The sequence below is a fragment of the Ranitomeya imitator genome, chromosome 7, assembly GCF_032444005.1.
Source record: "Ranitomeya imitator isolate aRanImi1 chromosome 7, aRanImi1.pri, whole genome shotgun sequence".
NCBI lineage: Eukaryota > Metazoa > Chordata > Amphibia > Anura > Dendrobatidae > Ranitomeya > Ranitomeya imitator.
Window position 1 is genome coordinate 96,435,621 of NC_091288.1, and position 22,649 is coordinate 96,458,269.

The 22,649-nt window shown below is 44.8% G+C and overlaps 1 protein-coding gene across 5 annotated transcripts in view; it reads left to right on the forward strand.

Annotated features, from left to right (window-relative positions):
• Nucleotides 1-22,649, forward strand: part of PARD3B (par-3 family cell polarity regulator beta) — a 2,197,040-nt gene that overhangs the window by 2,001,683 nt on the left and 172,708 nt on the right. Inside the window, exon 23 of one of the 5 annotated variants that reach the window (XM_069733666.1) lies at nt 21,041-21,182. The exons of the other annotated variants lie outside the window; for them this stretch is intronic. Coding sequence (XP_069589767.1) covers nt 21,041-21,182 — 142 coding nt within the window. The remainder of the gene's footprint in view (nt 1-21,040; nt 21,183-22,649) is intronic. 5 annotated transcript variants of the gene reach the window in all.

A 22,649-nucleotide genomic window follows, 5' to 3' on the forward strand; every position in this document is an offset into this window, starting at 1 on the left:
GGCAATTTAAAATTGGTTCCAGGGGAACACGGCCAGCAGTGGCCTGGTCAGTGTAGTAGTAGTGGAAAGAACGGGCCGCAGACAGGCTTCGAAGGCCTAACATAACAAAAATTGGGCTGTAGGCAATTTAAAATTGGTTCCAGGGGAACATGGGCAGCAGTAGACAGGTCAGTGGAGGCCTAGTGGAAGGAGTGACCGCAGACAGGCTTCGAAGGCCTAACATAAGAAAAATGTCAATACAATGGTATTGACAGTGCCAGGCATTGAAGGATGTCAGCGCATAGACTAAACATTGGTGGAGCTGTGAGAGAAAATTTTGCAAGTGGTAGAGCACTGTTTGAGCTGGGGGGGGACTGTCTTGTGGCCGGCGGTACAGGCCCAGGGCCCCTCATATTACAACGGTGTGTCTAACGTTGGGTGCGCACCACCACCACCAGACACTTTATTGTACTATGAGGGACCTAGTGGCAGTGCCGTCGACCAAAAGCGGGCACACCCACCTCCTCAGACAAAGAGTACTCTCACGGGTGCTGGCGCCAAGTGGCGATACCACGGCCCCGTGTGGGGACTTTGGCCATTTAGGGAGGTGTTAACATGTCGGATGCTGGACAATCAGGTGCTGCAAATTACGAGATTGGAAAAGTCGTTCAGAATAGTCCACAGGCAAGACCTTTACATAGGAAAGCTAGGTGTCAGCCGGGCAAGGTGGGGCAAAAGATTTCGAAATCCAGTTGTGGTTCATTTTAATGAAGGTTAGATCATCTACATTTTGGGTAGCCAGACGAGTCCTTTTTTCTGTTAGTATTGAACCTGCAGCACTGAATACTCTTTCTGATAGGACACTAGCTGCCGGGCAAGCAAGCTCCTGCAATGCATACTCTGCCAATTCTGGCCAGGTGTCTAATTTTGATGCCCAGTAATCAAATGGGAATGACGGTTGAGGGAGAACGTCGATAAGGGATGAAAAATAGTTAGTAACCATACTGGACAAATGTTGTCTCCTGTCACTTTGAATTGATGCTGCAGTACCAGTCCTGTCTGCGGTCATAGCAAAATCACTCCACAACCTGGTCAGAAAACCCCTCTGGCCAACGCCACTTCTGATTTCTGCCCCTCTAACACCTCTGGTCTGCTGGCCCCTGCAGCTCGTGTTAGAACGATCACGGGCGCTGTGTGCAGGGAATGCCAGAAGCAAACGGTCAACAAGAGTTGATTGTTTGGTTGCTAATATTAGTTCCAAGTTCTCATGTGGCATTATATTTTGCAATTTGCCTTTATAGCGAGGATCAAGGAGGCAGGCCAACCAGTAATCGTCATCGTTCATCATTTTTGTTATGCGTGTGTCCCTTTTGAGGATACGTAAGGCATAATCCGCCATGTGGCCCAAAGTTCCAGTTCTCAAATCTGTGGTTGTGCTTGGTTGAGGGGCAGTTTCAGGCAAATCCACGTCACTTGTGTCCCTCCAAAAACCAGAACCCGGCCTTGCCGCGCCAACAATTTCCACTGGCCCCGGAAAAGCTTCCTCATTAAAAATATAATCATCCCCATCATCCTCCTCGTCCTCCTCCTCCTGTTCGCCCGCTACCTCGTCTTGTACACTGCCCTGGCCAGACAATGGCTGACTGTCATCAAGGCTTTCCTCTTCCTCAGCTGCAGACGCCTGATCCTTTATGTGCGTCAAACTTTGCATCAGCAGACGCATTAGGGGGATGCTCATGCTTATTATGGCGTTGTCTGCACTAACCAGCCGTGTGCATTCCTCAAAACACTGAAGGACTTGACACATGTCTTGAATCTTCGACCACTGCACACCTGACAACTCCATGTCTGCCATCCTACTGCCTGCCCGTGTATGTGTATCCTCCCACAAAAACATAACAGCCCCCCTCTGTTCACACAGTCTCTGAAGCATGTGCAGTGTTGAGTTCCACCTTGTTGCAACGTCTATGATTAGACGATGCTGGGGAAGGTTCAAAGAACGCTGATAGGTCTGCATACGGCTGGAGTGTACGGGCGAACGGCGGATATGTGAGCAAAGTCCACGCACTTTGAGGAGCAGGTCGGATAACCCCGGATAACTTTTCAGGAAGCACTGCACCACCAGGTTTAAGGTGTGAGCCAGGCAAGGAATGTGTTTCAGTTGGGAAAGGGAGATGGCAGCCATGAAATTCCTTCCGTTATCACTCACTACCTTGCCTACCTCAAGATCTACAGTGCCCAGCCACGACTGCATTTTTTTCTGCAAGAACTCGGACAGAACTTCAGCGGTGTGTCTGTTGTCGCCCAAACACTTCATAGCCAATACAGCCTGCTGACGTTTGCCAGTAGCTGCCCCATAATGGGAGACCTGGTGTGCAACAGTGGCAGCTGCGGATGGAGTGGTTGTGCGACTGCGGTCTGTGGACGAGGTCTCGCTTCTGCAGGAGGACGAGGAGGAGGAGGAGGGGGTGCGAACGGCTACAGCCAATTGTTTCCTAGACCGTGGGCTAGGCAGAACTGTCCCAAACTTGCTGTCCCCTGTGGACCCTGCATCCACCACATTTACCCAGTGTGCCGTGATGGACACGTAACGTCCCTGGCCATGCCTACTGGTCCATGCATCTGTTGTCAGGTGCACCTTTGTGCTCACAGATTGCCTGAGTGCATGGACGATGCGCTCTTCAACATGCTGGTGGAGGGCTGGGATGGCTTTTCTGGAAAAAAAGTGTCGACTGGGTAGCTCGTAGCGTGGTACAGCGTAGTCCATCAGGGCTTTGAAAGCTTCGCTTTCAACTAACCGGTAGGGCATCATCTCTAACGAGATTAGTCTAGCTATGTGGGCGTTCAAACCCTGTGTACGCGGATGCGAGGCTAAGTACTTCCTTTTTCTAACCATAGTCTCATGTAGGGTGAGCTGGAGATCGTGGAACTAGCGGGGGTGCCGGTGGCCATGGCAGACTGAGAGACGGTGGGAGATGGTATTGTTGCCGCCGGTGCCCTAGATGCAGTGTTTCCTACTACGAAACTGGTGATTCCCTGACCCTGACTGCTTTGGCCTGGCAAAGAAACCTGCACAGATACTGCAGGTGGTGCAGAAAATGGTGGCCCTACACTGCCGGAAGGGATGGGATGTTGCGTTGATGACTAGCTTCATTGGCCGAGGGTGCTACAACCTTAAGGGACGTTTGGTAGTTAGTCCAAGCTTGCAAATGCATGGTGGTTAAATGTCTATGCATGCAACTTGTATTGAGACTTTTCAGATTCTGCCCTCTGCTTAAGGTAGTTGAACATTTTTGACAGATGACTTTGCGCTGATCAATTGGATGTTGTTTAAAAAAATGCCAGACTGCACTCTTTCTAGCATCGGATACCTTTTCAGGCATTGCAGACTGAGCTTTAACCGGATGGCCACGCTGTCCTCCAACAGGTTTTGACTTTGCCACGCGTTTTGGGCAAGATACGGGCCCGGCAGATGGAACCTGTTGCGATGTTGATGCCTGCTGCGGCCCCTCCTCCTCCGCTTCAGAACTGCTGCCGCCTGCACCCTGTTCCCCCAATGGCTGCCAATCGGGGTCAAGAACTGGGTCATCTATTACCTCTTCTTGTAGCTCGTGTGCAACTTCGTCTGTGTCACCGTGTCGGTCGGTGGTATAGCGTTCGTGATGGGGCAACATAGTCTCATCAGGGTCTGATTCTTGATCAGCACCCTGCGAGGGCAATGTTGTGGTCTGAGTCAAAGGACCAGCATAGTAGTCTGGCTGTGGCTGTGCATCAGTGCACTCCATTTCAGATTCAACTTGTAATGGGCATGGACTGTTAACTGCTTCACTTTCTAAGCCAGGGACGGTATGTGTAAAGAGCTCCATGGAGTAACCCGTTGTGTCGCCTGCTGCATTCTTCTCTGTTGTTGTTTTTGCTGAAGAGGACAAGGAAGCGACTTGTCCCTGACCGTGAACATCCACTAACGACGCGCTGCTTTTACTTTTACCAGTTTCACGAGAGGAGGCAAAAGAGCTAGAGGCTGAGTCAGCAAGATAAGCCAAAACTTGCTCTTGCTGCTCCGGCTTTAAAAGCGGTTTTCCTACTCCCAGAAAAGGGAGCGTTCGAGGCCTTGTGTAGCCAGACGACGAACCTGGCTCCACAGCTCCAGACTTAGGTGCAATATTTTTTTTCCCACAACCACCTGATGCTCCACCACTACCACTACTTTCATTACCAGCTGACAATGAACGCCCCCGGCCACGACCTCTTCCACCAGACTTCCTCATTGTTTTAAAAACGTTACCAATAGTGTTGAGCGATACCGTCCGATACTTGAAAGTATCGGTATCGGATAGTATCGGCCGATACCCGAAAAATATCGGATATCGCCGATACCGATATCCGATACCAATACAAGTCAATGGGACATCAATTATCGGAAGGTATTCTCATGGTTCCCAGGGTCTGAAGGAGAGGAAACTCTCCTTCAGGCCCTGGGATCCATAGGGATGTGTAAAATAAAGAATTAAAATAAAAAATATTGATATATTTACCTCTCCGGCGGCCCCTGAACTCAGCGCGGGTAACCGGCAGGCTTCTTTGTTCAAAATCAGCGCTTTTAGGACCTGAGAATCACGTCCCGGCTTCTGATTGGTCGCGGGCCGCCCATGTGACCGCCACGCGACCAATCACAAGCCGCTACGTCTTTGAAAGTCATTAACGCGCTCATTTTTAAAAATGAGCGCGTTAATAGCTTGCGGTGACGTCGCGGCTTGTGATTGGTCGCGGCCACGCGACCAATCACAAGCCGCTACGTCTTTGAAAGCCATTAACGTGCTCATTTTTAAAAAATGAGCGCGTTAAGGACCTGCGAATGACGTCGCGGCTTGTGATTGGTCGCGTGGCGGTCACATGGGCGGCCCGCGACCAATCAAAAGCCGGGACGTGATTCTCAGGCCCTAAAAGCGCTGATTTTGAACAACGAAGCCTGCCGGTTACCCGCGCTGAGTCCAGGGGCCGCCGGAGAGGTAAATATATCAATATTTTTTATTTTAATTCTTTATTTTACACATCTCTATGTATCCGATACCGATACCCGATACCACAAAAGTATCGCATCTCGGTATCGGAATTCCGATACCGCAAGTATCGGCCGATACCCGATACTTGCGGTATCGGAATGCTCAACACTAGTTACCAAACTAACGGTATTTGTTGCTGTCACACAACTTACACGGTGAGCTATAACTTCAGTATGATTTAGCTACCCCTTTACAGGTGGGTGAGACCACAACGAAAATCAGGCACAATGTTACACACTCTGTTGTTGGTGGCAACAAATGAGAGAGATGCCACACACGCAGGACTGTCACTGAAGCGCAAATGTAAATATTAATCTCCCACTGATTTTTTTTTTTTTTTAAAAGGGAGACTTTAGAAAAAAAAAAATAATAAAAAAAAATGATTTTTTAAGGAAGAAAAAAAAATAGGCTTTCTATGGCCCACTGAGTGAGAGAGGACGCACACAGGAGTCAGGAGTGGCACACAAGCCCAGAGGCCAATATTTATCTCCCACTGATTGATTTAGTGATTTTTTCAGGTAGATTTTGGAACCCAAATCAAGCAAAAAAATAAATAGGCTTTCTATGGCCCACAATTGGAGAGAGAGAGAGAGATGGCACACCCAGGAGTCAAGACTGGCACACAAGCAGAAAGGGCAATATTAATCTCCCACTGATTTGATTTTTTTTTTTTTTTCAGGTAGATTTTGGAACCCAAATCAAGCAAAAAAATTAATAGGCTTTCTATGGCCCACAATTGGAGAGAGAGAGATGGCACACCCAGGAGTCAAGACTGGCACACAAGCAGAAAGGGCAATATTAATCTCCCACTGATTTGATTTTTTTTTTTTTTCAGGGAGACTTTAGAAAAAAAAAATACAAAAAAATGAATTTTTCAGGAAGAATTTAGAAACCAAATAAAATGAAATGATTGTTTCAGGGAGAATTTAGAAAACAAATAAAAAAAAAATAGGCTTTCTATGGCCCACTGAGTGAGAGAGGACGCACACAGGAGTCAGGAGTGGCACACAAGCCCAGAGGCCAATATTTATCTCCCACTGATTGATTTAGTGATTTTTTCAGGTAGATTTTGGAACCCAAATCAAGCAAAAAAATTAATAGGCTTTCTATGGCCCACAATTGGAGAGAGAGAGATGGCACACCCAGGAGTCAAGACTGGCACACAAGCAGAAAGGGCAATATTAATCTCCCACTGATTTGATTTTTTTTTTTTTTTCTGGGAGACTTTAGAAAAAAAAAATACAAAAAAAATGATTTTTTCAGGAATAATTTAGAAACCAAATAAAATAAAATGATTTTTTCAGGGAGAGTTTAGAAAACAAATAAAACAAAAAATAGGCTTTCTAGGGCCCACTGAGTGAGAGATGACGCACACAGGAGTCAGGAGTGGCACACAAGCCCAGAGGCCAATATTTATCTCCCACTGATTGATTTAGTGATTTTTTCAGGTAGATTTTGGAACCCAAATCAAGCAAAAAAATAAATAGGCTTTCTATGGCCCACAATTGGAGAGAGAGAGATGGGACACCCAGGAGTCAAGACTGGCACACAAGCAGAAAGGGCAATATTAATCTCCCACTGATTTGATTTTTTTTTTTTTTTTCTGGGAGACTTTAGAAAAAAAAAATACAAAAAAAATGATTTTTTCAGGAATAATTTAGAAACCAAATAAAATAAAATGATTTTTTCAGGGAGAGTTTAGAAAACAAATAAAACAAAAAATAGGCTTTCTAGGGCCCACTGAGTGAGAGATGACGCACACAGGAGTCAGGAGTGGCACACAAGCCCAGAGGCCAATATTTATCTCCCACTGATTGATTTAGTGATTTTTTCAGGTAGATTTTGGAACCCAAATCAAGCAAAAAAATAAATAGGCTTTCTATGGCCCACAATTGGAGAGAGAGAGAGAGAGATGGCACACCCAGGAGTCAAGACTGGCACACAAGCAGAAAGGGCAATATTAATCTCCCAATGATTTTTTTTTTTTTTCAAGGAGACTTTAGAAAAAAAAAATACAAAAAAATGAATTTTTCAGGAAGAATTTAGAAACAAAATAAAATAAAATGATTGTTTCAGGGAGAATTTAGAAAACAAATAAAAAAAAAATAGGCTTTGTAGGGCCCACTGAGTGAGAGAGGACGCACACAGGAGTCAGGAGTGGTACACAAGCCCAGAGGCCAATATTTATCTCCCACTGATTGATTTAGTGATTTTTTCAGGTAGATTTTGGAACCCAAATCAAGCAAAAAAATTAATAGGCTTTCTATGGCCCACAATTGGAGAGAGAGAGATGGCACACCCAGGAGTCAAGACTGGCACACAAGCAGGAAGGGCAATATTAATCTCCCACTGATTTGATTTTTTTTTTTTTTCAGGGAGACTTTAGAAAAAAAAAATACAAAAAAATGAATTTTTCAGGAAGAATTTAGAAACCAAATAAAATAAAATGATTGTTTCAGGGAGAATTTAGAAAACAAATAAAAAAAAAATAGGCTTTGTAGGGCCCACTGAGTGAGAGAGGACGCACACCGGAGTCAGGAGTGGCACACAAGCCCAGAGGCCAATATTTATCTCCCACTGATTGATTTAGTGATTTTTTCAGGTAGATTTTGGAACCCAAATCAAGCAAAAAAAATTAATAGGCTTTCTATGGCCCACAATTGGAGAGAGAGAGATGGCACACCCAGGAGTCAAGACTGGCACACAAGCAGGAAGGGCAATATTAATCTCCCATTGATTTGATTTTTTTTTTTTTTCAGGGAGACTTTAGAAAAAAAAATACAAAAAAATGAATTTTTCAGGAAGAATTTAGAAACCAAATAAAATAAAATGATTGTTTCAGGGAGAATTTAGAAAACAAATAAAAAAAAAATAGGCTTTGTAGGGCCCACTGAGTGAGAGAGGACGCACACAGGAGTCAGGAGTGGCACACAAGCCCAGAGGCCAATATTTATCTCCCACTGATTGATTTAGTGATTTTTTCAGGTAGATTTTGGAACCCAAATCAAGCAAAAAAAATTAATAGGCTTTCTATGGCCCACAATTGGAGAGAGAGAGATGGCACACCCAGGAGTCAAGACTGGCACACAAGCAGAAAGGGCAATATTAATCTCCCACTGATTTGATTTTTTTTTTTTTTTCAGGGAGACTTTAGAAAAAAAAATACAAAAAAATGAATTTTTCAGGAAGAATTTAGAAACCAAATAAAATAAAATGATTGTTTCAGGGAGAATTTAGAAAACAAATTAAAAAAAAATAGGCTTTGTAGGGCCCACTGAGTGAGAGAGGACGCACACAGGAGTCAGGAGTGGCACACAAGCCCAGAGGCCAATATTTATCTCCCACTGATTGATTTATTGATTTTTTCAGGTAGAATTTAGAACCCAAATCAACCCAAAAAATAAATAGGCTTTCTATGGCCCACTATTTGTGAGAGAGATGGCACGCTCAGGACTGGCACACAAGCCCAGAGGCCAATATTAATCTCCCACTTTTTTTTTTTTTTCCAGGGAAAATTTATAAACCCAATAAAAAAAATAATAAATAGGCTTTCTATGGCCCACTATCTGAGAGAGAGAGATGGCACGCTTAGGACTGGCACACAAGCCCAAAGGCCAATATTAATCTCCCACTGATTGATTTATTGATTTTTTCAGGTAGAATTTAGAACCCAAATCAAGCAAAAAAATTAATAGGCTTTCTATGGCCCACTGAGTGAGAGATGGCACACACAGGAGTCAGGAGTGGCACACAAGCCCTGAGGCCAATATTTTTCTCCCACTGATTGATGTTGTGATTTTTTTCAGGTAGATTTTGGAACCCAAATCAAGCAAAAAAATAAATAGGCTTTCTATGGCCCACTGAGTGAGAGATGGCACACACAGGAGTAAGGAGTGGCACACAAGCCCTGAGGCCAATATTTTTCTCCCACTGATTGATGTAGTGATTTTTTCAGGTAGATTTTAGAACCCAAATCAAGCAAAAAAATAAATAGGCTGTCTATGGCCCACTGAGTGAGAGATGACACAGACAGGGATGGCACTCTAGTAGAAATGCCAATCTTAATCTCCCACAAAAAAAAAAAAAAAAAAGGAACTGTCCTTCAATTACTATCTCCCTGCAGTAATCTCAGCCAGGTATGGCAGGCAGCAATAAGGAGTGGACTGATGCACAAATTAAATAAAAAGTGTGGACAAACAAACAAGATAGCTGTGCAGAAAGGAAGGAACAAGAGGATTTGTGCTTTGAAAAAAGCAGTTGGTTTGCACAGCGGTGTACACACAGCAATGCAGCTATCAGGGAGCCTTCTAGGGCAGCCCAATGAGCTACAGCGCTGAGGGGAAAAAAAAAAAAAATGTAGCTTCCACTGTCCCTGCACACCGAAGGTGGTGTTGGGCAGTGGAAATCGCTACAGCACAAGCGGTTTGGTGGTTAATGGACCCTGCCTAACGCTATCCCTGCTTCTGATGAAGCGGCAGCAACCTCTCCCTAAGCTCAGATCAGCAGCAGTAACATGGCGGTCGGCGGGAACGCCCCTTTATAGCCCCTGTGACGCCGCGGACAGCAAGCCAATCACTGCAATGCCCTTCTCTAAGATGGTGGGGACCAGGACCTATGTCATCACGCTGCCCACACTCTGCGTTTACCTTCATTGGCTGAGAAATGGCACTTTTTGCGTCATTGAAACGCGACTTTGGCGCGAAAGTCGCGTACCGCATGGCCGACCCCGCACAGGGGTCGGATCGGGTTTCATGAAACCCGACTTTGCCAAAAGTCGGCGACTTTTGAAAATGAACGACCCGTTTCGCTCAACCCTAATACATTTATTTGTGCATGTTTGTTTTTTGCACGTTTGTTTTACCAGTTCAGTTAGACAACCATACATGCCACATCTACTGTATTGCCATCTGCCACATTTTGTTTTCTGCACATGCACCTATCTACAGTACTCAGCATTTATTATTACGTTATTTTTGACAAGGGTTGAATAATAAAGGTTGAAAAGACTGTCAAAAGTTAATTATAGTGGTGTAAAAAAATATGGTGAAAAATTGGCAATGGCAATGGATAGGGTAGAGTTAAAGAAACAAATTCCATACCATGGCTTAAGGTACCTTCACACATAACGATATTGTTAACGATATCATTGCTTTTTGTGACGTAGCAACGATATCGTTAATGAAATCGTTATGTGTGACAGCGACCAACGATCAGGCCCCTGCTGGGAGATCGTTGGTCGCTGAATAAAGTCCAGAACTTTATTTCGTCGCTGGACTCCTGCTGACATCGCTGGATCGGCGTGTGTGACACCGATCCAGCGATGTCTTCACTGGTAACCAGGGTAAACATCGGGTAACTAAGCGCAGGGCCGCGCTTAGTAACCCGATGTTTACCCTGGTTACCATCCTAAAAGTAAAAAAAAACAAACACTACATACTTACCTACAGCCGTCTGTCCTCCAGCGCTGTGCTCTGCACTCCTCCTGTACTGGCTGTGAGCGTCGGTCAGCCGGAAAGCAGAGCGGTGACGTCACCGCTCTGCTTTCCGGCCGCTGTGCTCACACAGACAGTACAGGAGGAGAGCAGAGCACAGCGCTGGAGGACAGACGGCTGTAGGTAAGTATGTAGTGTTTGTTTTTTTTACTTTTAGGATGGTAACCAGGGTAAACATCGGGTTACTAAGCGTGGCCCTGCGCTTAGTTACCCGATGTTTACCCTGGTTACCGACATCGTTGGTCGCTGGAGAGCGGTCTGTGTGACAGCTCTCCAGCGACCAAACAGCGACGCTGCAGCGATCCGGATCGTTGTCGGTATCGCTGCAGCGTCGCTTAATGTGAAGGTACCTTTAGGATTTGGGAGCTTCTAGCAACAACAGGCACACCAACACTACCACTATTGGCACCAATTAAAAGAAAATATGCAGGGGGAAAAAACACACGTGGTAGTGGAAGTTTTGACTATATACACAGATCAATATATTCATAAGTACTACCTCCATGTGAAGGACTGATATATTTAATTATGGACAGTCGGATCAACAACAAAGAAACGAGGAAAAAGCACAACTAACCGACCAAATAGTCCAAAAAATAATTTTTAATTGCGTTATAAACCTAACAAGAGTAATAAATATAGTAGCGGGAAAAATACATGTAATTAAAATAGAGTTGTGTAGAATCTAAAACAGGTATATTTAAACCTAATATAAGAAAAGGACGCACTCAGGAAACTGAATATGGCTGTGAGTATTGAAGCATCAATAAAAACACGGCTAGATATAAGTAACAGAGATACCAACAAATGCTGCTATCAAAATACAAGTCATAGGATTGATATGATCAATCCGAGATGATCCATAATAGCGCTATAACAGCAACGTGGCAGTGGAATCAAGCAAAATCGAATAACAGCAATCATATAGTGAATAAAAAAATTAAAAAATAAAATAATAAGTGTGCAAAAGTGAGTACTCAGTGTGTATCAATCAGAACTGGTGGTTATTATAAAATAGAGCGCAAATGGAGCACAATAAGAAATTAGGTAGCAGCAGAAGAGTAAGAATATAAACACTACTATGTAAGCCTTAGATGTAGCCGTGAAAAGATTGTACAGAGAAGTCAGGGGATAAGTAACAGTGTAAGCTAAAAATATCGTGTAACATCACTTACTGTGGCAGAATGGCGTCCTCCACAACGTGCGTTTTGGCAAGTTGCCTTGCAAAAAATTGGCAATGGCAATGGATAGGGTAGAGTTAAAGAAACAAATTCCATACCATGGCTTAGGATTTGGGAGCTTCTAGCAACAACAGGCACACCAACACAACCACTATTGGCACCAGCTGTCTGGTCAGTAGTACAACTACCAAAATGCAAGCCAAAATTGGCCTTCTTTGTCTACTCTAAATATATTAGTGGGGAGGATGCAGAGGCAATTATGCAATACTAGATGGTGGCCCGATTCTAACGCATCGGGTATTCTAGAATTTGCATGTCCACGTAGTCCAGTGATGTAGTATATTGCCCAGCCATGTAGTATATTGCCCAGTCACGTAGTATATTGCCCAGTCACGTAGTATATTGCCCAGTCACGTAGTATATTGCCCAGTCACGTAGTATATTGCCCAGTCACGTAGTATATTGCCCAGCCACATAGTATATTGCCCAGCCACATAGTATATTGCCCAGCCACGTAGTATATTGCCCAGTCACATAGTATATTGCCCAATCACTTAGTATATTGCCCAGTGATGTAGTATATTGCCCAGCCATGTAGTATATTGCACAGCGACGTAGTATACAGCATAGAGCCATGTAGTATACAGCACAGACACGTAGTATACGGCCCAGTCACATAGCATATTGGCCAATCACGTAGTATATTGCCCAGTCACATAGTATATTGCCCAGCCACGTAGTATATTGCCCAACCACATAGTATATTGCACAGCGACGTAATATACAGCACAGAGCCACGTAGTATACAGCACAGACATGTAGTATACTGCCCAGTCACGTAGTATATTGCCCAGTCACATAGTATATTGTGCAGCCACCTATGTAACAGGTTAAAAAAGACTTAAAATAAGAAATAAACATATACTTACCATCCAAGGGCCCCTTGTAGTCCAGGCGCTTGTGTGCGGTGCACGCAGCAACTTCCTGTCCCAGGGTTGGTATGAGCGCAGGACCTGTGATGACGTCGCGGTCACATGACCGTGACATCATGGAAGGTCCTTCTCACATACCATCCTTGGCCCTGGAACCTGCCGCTTGCACTGCCGAACAGAGAATGCGATGGCGGAATTATTATTTGTAACATTAGATCTTTTTACTATTGATGCTGCATACGCATCATCAATAGTAAAAAGTTGGTCATATAGGGTTAAGAGCTGCGTTAATGGAGTGTGTTACACCGTGGTCCATTAACGCTAGCATTAACCCTGTGTGAGGGCTGACTGTAGGGGAGTATGGAGCATGCACTGACTGCGGGGAGGAAGGAGCGACCATTTTTCCGCCGGACTGTGCCAGTCGCTGATTGGTCGTGGCTGTTTTGCCGCGACCAATCAGCGACTTGGAATTCCATGACAGACAGAGGCCACGACCAATGAATATCCATGACAGAAAGACAGACAGACAGACGGAAGTGACCCTTAGACAATTGTATAGTAGATTTGAAACATCACTCATCAGAGTCACAGCAGGATGATGTTACCTCTCTCAGGGACCCCATCAGTTTGAGTCCGTGTTTTGCACAGAACAGACTGCCTGATCACAAGTGACTAAAAAAGCAAAAATTGATAATTTTTTATTAAAAAAAAACATCAAAGTACACTATGTTATTAAATGCACTATTAATTACTACTGAGTTGCCATCTGTTTCTATGGGGAAGTAACTTTGTGCATTACCAAGGCTGTGTTTGCATTAAAAAGCAAACACAGCCTTAGTATGCAATAGAGGTGAGTGGGTCAATCAAAATTCACATTTTTCTTTTTGCATGGATTTTCTTGGGAAATTTAATTAAAAAAGAAGTTATTCTTTGATAACTGAATGTTCGTTATTGCTCTAGGGTATTAACTCCTTGCAATTTTGTGCTTTTTTTTGCTCCCCTTCTTACCAGAGCCATATCTTTTTATATTTTCATCAAAATAGCTGAATGATAGCTTGTTTTTGGTGGCTCAAGTTGTACTTTTGAATGACACCATTAAATTTACCATATAACGTATAGAAAAATTGGAAAACAATTACAAGTGCAGTGAAATTGCAAAACAAGTGTAATTCCAAAATTGTTTTTTTTATTTAACATATTCAATAAATTCTTAAAACCAACCTCGTGATATGATTCTCCAGGTCATTACAAGTGCACAGATGCCAAACGTATGTGTGTCCTTTTTTATTTAAGTGGTTGTTATTTTGCTGAATCTGCTTGGGAGCAAATAACAAAAAATCCATATCTTGTTGACTGCGGATTTTTGTAATATTCTAGTAGACTTCAGTATTCAGTTAGGAGGAAGAGGAGGTGGTCATGTTTCCCAATCAGCACAGCAAAAGAAGGAGCAGGGTGGAAAGCACAGCAGCGGGTCCGTAGCCACTATGTCTTCTGCTCCTGCCTCGCATGCCAAGGAAATGAGCCCTCAAAAGCCATCTTAAAGCACCTCCCTGGCATGGGACTTTATCACCCAGTGAAGAAAAGCGGCAGGTTGTTTGCACACTGTGGCATCAGAGCCTCAAGCGAGGCATAAATATTCAAAAACTGAGCACCACCTGCATGAAATTCAAATTCAAGGACAATGGGGCAGAGACTTACACATCTTAAAAAGCGTGACAAATCTGAGCCTCCACCTGCTCCCTCTTTTGCTCTCGGACTTTCGGTCATGTTCAACAGATCCGCCTGCCTCCCCACAAAGAGGAAGTGACAGCAACACCACCACCAACAGTATCATCGATGAAGTCTACACCATCACATGGAAGTTTTCAGCTCTCCATCCCACAACCCCCGAGAGAAAAAGGAAATTCCACCCTAGCCACCCACGAACCATGTGCCTGAATGTCAGTATTTCTAAATTACTGGCGCTTGAAATGCTGCCATTGCGGCTGGCAGAGACCACAAATTTAAAACAACTAATGTCGTTGGCTGTCCCACAGTATGTTGTTCCCAATCACCACTACTTTGCCAGGTGGGCCATCCCTGCCCTGCACATACACATTTCTGACCAGATAAAATCACTGGCTAGGTCCATGTTACAACAGATATGTGGACAGTAAGCACGGCCAGGGATATTATGTGTCCCTTACTGCCCACTGTCTCAATGTAGTGGCAGTTGAGACAGAGGCAGAAGGCTTTCCAGCAAATGTCCTAGCACCACCAAGGATTGCTAGACTTTTCTCAGTACATGTAGCCTCCTCCTCCTACTCTGCTTCCTCCACCACCTTCTCATCTGGTCACAGTGAGTCCTGCACCACCAATATTACCACAACCAGCGAAAACGCCAGCAGACTGTTCTGCAACTCATTTGTCTGAGCGACAGATCCCACACTGCACGGGAGCTGTGGACATGGATAAAATAGTAGACAAATGAGTGTTTGGTGCCCGTGAACCTCAAGCCCTAACTCGTTGTTTTGCGATAACAGGTGAAATCTGCTAGCAGCTCTGAGGTAGCCAGCTTGGATCACATTCCTTGTCTGGTGCATGTGCTGAATTTGGTTGTGCCAAGTTTCCTGAAGAACGTGCCAAATATGTCTGAATTGCTGCTGAAAGTGCATGCAGTGTGTGCGCTTTCGGCACTCTGATCCTGCTGCTCGCCTGTCTGTGCTTCAGCATCACTTTTGCCTTCCAGCTCACCTCCTCCTAAGTAGGCCAGCAAGGTGGAACTCCTCTTTGCATATGCTGGAGAGACTGTGCAAGCAGCAGCAGGCAATAGAGGAGTTTCAGCTGCAGCATGCACGCACCAATTGCTCAGCAGAATATAATTTCACCACAAATTGGTGGGCGTCCACGCTGGACGTTTGTGCCATGTTGTGCTGTTTTGAATATTCTACCAACAGGGCCAGCGATGATGACGTGAAAAAAAACCTTCCGGTGATGATGGATGAGGTTGTGGCACAGAAGGGAGAGGAGCAGGAGGACCAGGCAACATTCACACCTTTATCAGGCCTGTCATCCACACATGGCTCGGAGGGTGGGTTCCTGTACCCACAGCTGTCTGGTACACAAGGATCTATCCAAGTGACTGCTTTTGCGGAGGAGGACATTGAGGATCCATGTTTCAAGCAGGGTAGCACTCCAAGCTCCATTGCTCGAGCATGTTCCTGGGGGATACAGAGGAACCAGACCATACACCTCCCACCGACGACAGCTTGTCGTTGACTCTGAGCAGACTGGCACACAAGAGCCAATACATTATTATTGTAATTATTATGCATTGCTTATGAAGCGACAGCATATTCGGCAGTGCTTTATAGACATCATCATCACACTCCCCATTGGGGCTCACAACCTAGATTCCCTATCAGTATGTCTTTGGAATGTGGGAGGAAACCAGAGTACCCGGAGGATACCCACATTAACATGGGGAGAACATACAAACTCCTTGCAGATGTTGTCCTTGGGATTTGAAAACAGGACCCCAGTAATGCAAAGCAGCAGTGCTAACCACTGAGCCACCATGCATACATGCTGCTGTGCCTACGCAACAACTGCCGAATTACCTGTATTATTACCATTTCTGATTACTGGGTTGCTGGTTCCCAGCTACAAGGACAATGTACCATCCTTACTACCGAACTTGGACCATGATCACAAAATGCTTAAATACAAGCACATGCTGGTAGAGCATCTATTGTTGTCTTTCCCATCTGTCAGTGAGGGCTCAGTGGTAGAATAAGTCTGAGGTGGAGGAGGAAGCCGCCAATGCACCTGGGGCACCACCAGCATCTCAGAAGGCATCTTTAGCATGGTTGAAATGTGGAAACAGTTCTTTCACACTCCACAAAATCTGACATCACAATCTGATAAGAAAACCATATCAGCAGGCGACAGTGGTTCGAAAAAAAAAGCGGTGGAAGAGTACCTGTCCACACATCACCATGTTATAACTGTTGAATCTGCCCATTTAACTTTTGGGTCTCCAAATTGGACACATGAGCTGAGATTGCCCTTTATGACTTGAATATACCCTGCAGCAAGTGTACTGTCTAAATATGTGTTTAGCATGACAGGGGGTGTTATCACAGACAGGCTCATCCGCCTGTTCATGGCCATCGTGGGCAAGCTCACATTCCTTAAAATAAACCAGGCATGGATCACAAAGGACTTGTCTGTACCTTTGGCTGGCTATACAATTATACCAGCCGCCCCAAGCCATTGTTAGACTTTGCTATTTGTTTAATTTTGGTTCCTCCCCCACCATAAAAAAAAAGAAAAAAAAAGGTGTTGGCTACCTCCTCTGCCATGTCCAAGTACACTTCTTCCTCATCCTCTACTTAGAACTCAGCCTCCTGGTTCAAAATAATACTTTGTTTTTGTATTTAATATTTTCATTAGTTCTACTTAATAATTTAAAAAAATACGAGAAAAGATAAAATAAGAAAAAAACTGTGTTGGCTGCCTCTTACTTTGCCTTTTACACATGTATCATCAAGTCCACGTCAACCTCCACCTCCACTTGGACTTCGACCTCTTTGGTTCAAGATTTTTTTTATTCCATTTTATTTTAGTGCCCTATCCCCATTTATAAAGGGGGGCAAGAATCTTCGCTCAGCCCCTCACAACAGAACTCCTGAAAATAATTTCCCTATCCACATTTGTTTGCAGGGCAATTGTCCTACTATTACCCCCATTTTGCTTTGTTTGAATTTTTGCCCCCTATCCCTTAGTACGACCATTTTATAGTCATTTTACAGCTCTGAAGTTCGGGTCCCCATTAACTTATATGGGTTCTAGTGTCAAGTTCGGGTCAAGTTCGCAACCCTGACCGGACTTTTAATAAAAAAGTCAAGCTGAACACAAACATCCACGAGTTATCTCATCTCTAATCCTGAGATACATTTCATTATATATTTTTCAGTTTAATTTTAATAGGATACAAAATGAGATTAAAGAATAGGAGGAGAATATGGGAGTCGTTGCCTCTAAAGCTTAACTTTTTAGTCAGTATTCTTTTAGATGAATATTCATTCCCTAGCTCTGAGAATAGAAATTGTGTAACTGCTGACTCACAGTCTTTGTTTAATAACAAAAAGATAAGATCTCTGAGGGCCAATTTTTATTTTATCCAGTTAGTTTTAGATGAAGAAGCCGTTTAGCAGCTACTTGTTTGGAATATAGAGTGGGTCGCCGCTGACCCTTGTCTGTCTTCCTGGGTTCTGTGAGACATGAGCAGATTTGTATGCTAAGGCTAGGTTCATATTGCGTTAGTGCAATCCGTTTAGCGCCTAGCGCTAGCAGATTGCGGTAACGCAATGTTGCTTTATGGGGTCACGTTAAACGTCCCCGCTCTCGCAGATCTCCGATCTGCGAGAGCGGAGAACGGACCTCGGGCACGCCGCGGACGCTGCAAGCAGCGTCCGCGGCGCGCCACAAAACACCGGCACATCGCTAGCACGTGCCGAAAATGGCACATGCTGGTGATGCGCGTCCCCATTGCTGTTAATGGGCGCACTAACGGACGCGTTGCACGGCGTTAATTTCGCCGTGCAATGCTGTCCATTAGCGCGGTCACATTAACGCAATATGAACCTAGCCTCAGTCCCTTGATTCCATGGCACAAACCTGGAAGGCATTCATGATGTGAAAATGAAAAGTCTGTTTAACATTGGTTGGGTTAGATAGGATTCACCAAGGCTTGTCAATACACTACAGCTCAGCATTCTTTCAGAGCCTGGGGGCCCAAAATAACTATGGGAGCTCTGTCTGGAGAGTATTTAGAGTAAACACAGCAGTGGTCCATGCTCCTGTGGATGTTAATCTCAGATGGCTTCATTCTTGGGGAAAGTAATAAGTCACTGAAATTTAAATTCTTTCCCCCCAAGCAGTAAAACACAGCAAACATAGAGCTCAGGAACCACTTCATTGCTGAATTTATTCATCTTTCAACATTCTTTAATTCAGCATTAAAGGGAGAGTGCCATAAAAAAGTTTTTTCAACAACTCAAAAAAAATGTAAAGTATTAATATTTTCGTTTTTTTTAATATTATAATTTGTTTTTAATGAAGTAAAATATGAAAAATCATTTAAAAAGGGTTGGTATTTCAAACTTTAAACACTATGGTTAGCAGCTGCTGAACTTTGCCATTAAAAAACCTAGTGTAAAACTAGCTCACGACTGCAGTAAATGCGGGCAGGGTCTGATGATGTAATGTCATCCCTCTCCACCCCTTCTGAGTGTTTGCAACAGGATAGGAAAGGATGAAGTTTAGGATCAGTCATTTTGTTGGTGACTAGCAAACAGGGTCACCTAGGATGGCCAGCAGCACCAATTCTGTTACTTAGTAGTTAGTGCTGCTCACTGTATCATAACCTGAAGCTAGATACATGAAGTGTATCATGTGCAGTGGCGTATCTAGGGGGGCAGCCGGGGCATGTGCGCCGGGCGCAGCTGGCAGGGGGGGGCAGTCAGGTCGCCTAATGCGGCGGTCCGCAGTGTCTCCCCTGGCAGCTGCGTTCTGCCACCCCCCAGACTGGGAGTCAGCTGTTCTCTGTGCCGACTGTCAAGCTGACAGCCGGCACAGAGAGGCTGCAGCGCACCGGCTCCCAGTATTCAATTGTACTTGTATCTTACAGACATGAGTACAATTGAAGATCTGACTGCTGTGACTAGAACAGAAGTGATTTCGGGAGGTAATGATGTCACCGGAAGGGGCGGGGCCTCCTTCAGTCCAGTGAAGACACGCTAGCCGGAAGCTGCTGAGGCTGCTGGAGAAAGTGGGAAATGAGGGGTTTCACCTGCACCATGGAGCCGTGTGAGGAGAGGACTAAGGGTCTGCAGCATGGAGCCGTGTGAGATTACCGAGGTGTGTGGGGAATGGGGGGATGATGATGAGGGGCTGTATAGTGGATGATGAGAGGCTGTGTGGGGAATGGAGGGATAATGAGGTGCTGTGTGGGGAATGGGGGGATGATGAGGGGCTGTGTAGTGGATGATAAGGGGCTGTGTTGGGAATGGAAGGATAATGATGAGGGGCTGTGTAGTGGATGATAAGAGGCTGTGTGGAGAATGGGGGGATGATGATGAGGGGCTGTGTAGTGGATGATAAGAGGCTGTGTGGGGAATGGGGGATGTTGAGGGGCTGTGTGGAGATTGGAGGGATGATGAGGGGCTGTGTGGGGAGAAGGGGGATGATGAGGGGCTTTGTGGAAGAAGGGGTGATGATTAGGGGCTTTGGGGGAGAAGAGGGGTGATGAGGGGCTGTATGGGGGTGGTGGGAGGCTGTGTGGGGAATGGGGGGATGAGAGGCTGTGTGGGTGATGATGAGGGCCTGCGTGGGGAATGGGGGGATGATGAGGGGCTCCGTGGAGAATCGGGGTGATGAGGGCCTTTGTGGGGAATGGTGGGATGATGAGGGTCTTTATGGGGGATGATGAGGGCCTGTGGGGAATGGGGGATGATGAGGGGCTGTGGGAAATGGGGGGGCTGTATGGGGAATGGGGGGATGATGGGGGCTGTATGGGGAATGGGGGATGATGAGGGGCTGTGTGGGAGTGATGAGGGGCTGAGGGGGAGATGGGGTTGATAAGGGACTGTGGGGGGGTGAGGAGGTGGGGTGATGAGGGGCTGTGTGGGGAATTGGGGGATTTATTGTGTGGGGAAAATTGGAGTGGGGATGGGGGATTTAATGTGTGTGGGAAGATTTGGAGTGGAGATGGGGGGATTTAATGTGTGGGGGAGATTTGAGAACACAAACTGAAGAGCAAAGGGGGAGATGGGGGGCATATATGAGGAAACAGTACAGGGGGATGGGTTGGCATGTATGAGGAAACAGTATGGGGGAATGAGGGCATGTATGAGGAAACATGTATGAGGGTGATGGGATGTGTGCAGACACAGTATGGGGAGTCAGGTGAGCAGGCAGTGTAGAAAGTGAGGGTGTAAATATATGAGGAGACAGTATGGTGAAAAGGAGGGATGTGAGAGGAGACAGTATGAGGAGGGAGGGGAATAGTATGAGGAATCAGTATGGGGCGAGAAAAGTGAGTGGGGACAGAATAGAAACTGAGTAGTGGTGGCGTAGCATGGAGGGACCGTGTAAAGGCACAGCCAGGAGAGGACAGTATACCAGGAAGGGGGAGTGTGACGAGAGAGTACAGTATAAATACTGGGCCCTATAGGGAGGACACAGTATGATAGGACAGTGTGAAGAGGGGGCCGGTATGGAAAGGACAGATCAGTGTGAAGAGCATGTACCATAAGTAAGACAGTGTGGGGGTCATATTTTGTGCAGACAATAATAGTGAGGGGCATTTTTTTATTCAGGAGCATTATAATGACACTTGTATCTTTAAGGGCATCAAGTGGATATTTTCTGCAAAAGAGCTGGGAAGATCGAAGTCTGCAGAGACGGCTGTGGCTGAGAAAACTCATCATAGGGTCTGGACAAGATGAAGAAAAGAAGGACACCGGCTCTAGAGATGACGTCATCTATAAGGTACTTGGATGTAAATGTTATTTGTGATACTAACTTTCATGTTTTTATTTATGCTAGGAGCATTAAAGGGGATGTCCCGGTTTGTAATGAGTCAGTCATTCTTTGTGACTGCAGATTTCTGAGTTCTCACAGTGCACCCTGCATGCTGTCAGGATTCTCTCATGCTGGCAATTTTACATACGTGTGGTCACGTGATGACTTGACATGTGTGGCCTCACTCAATGAAAATGAGCTGAACGAGGTTGGGCACATCTAGTCAGAATGTGGTCAGAAGTATATAAATCACATACTTGTGCTGACATGACTGTCCACCGGCCAGGGAGAATCCTAAAAGTGTGCAGTGCATTAGTTGTGAGAATTCAGAAGCTGCGATGTCAGGATTCAGCTCTGCAGGTTCCAGTAGTCGTCACATGGACACTTCACTCATATGCAACTTTCATACTCATGCTCCTGTGACAGCGAGCTTCTCTTCTGCTTCTCTGTTTTTCACTGAACATTGAGAGCATTAGGGAGAGGAGCTCGTGGGTACATGGCAAAGTGTGCAAATCGCATATGTTCTGGGGGTGCGCCAAACTGAACTCTTGCCCTGGGTGTCAGAAACCCTAGATACACCTCTGATCATGTGCACAATTAGATATGCTTAGAGTAACACATTCTGGGATTAGATACAGGGCTAAGTGTAGTTTATCATATGATGGGATTAGATATTGAGCTCAGCGGAGTGTATCACACAAAGAGTGGTGATAAATGATTTGACATCCAGTTGGAAGAGCGTTTCAAGCGAAGTACCACAAGGCTCTGTCCTGGCCCCAGTTTTGTTCAACATTTTTGTAAATGATCTAGATAAGGGAACTGAAGGTAAACTAATCAAATGAAAAGCTAGTAGGGATAGCTAACACTAGAGAATTCATGTTAATTCATGTTAAAAATTAAAAAACAAGGCGAAAAAATATAATAAAGTGTCCAAACTAGAGGAGTATGACCTCACAACACCAACATTGCTATAACCAATATACTGTATAAGCTCAATAGGTTCCTGCGAAATAGCAAATTATCCTATTAACATCCAATTATCTATTATACACAATTAATAGATTATAATACAGGGTGGGCCATGTATATTGATACACCTAAATAAAATGGGAATGGTTGGTGACATCAACTTCTTGTTTCTGGCACATTAGTATATGGGAGGGGGGAATCTTTTCAAGATGGATGGTGACCATGGCAGCTATTTTGAAGTCGGACATTTTGGATCCAACTTTATTTTTTTCAATCGGAAGAGGGTCATGTGACACATCAAACTTATTGAGAATTTCACAAGAAAAACAATGGTGTGGTTGGTTTTAATGTAACTTTATTCTTTCATGATCATGAGTTATTTACAAGTTTCTCTTTTCTCAGAGCTTAACACGTGAGGAGCGTATAGAAATTGTGTTGATGTCTGGTAAACGCAGTACCTGGGTC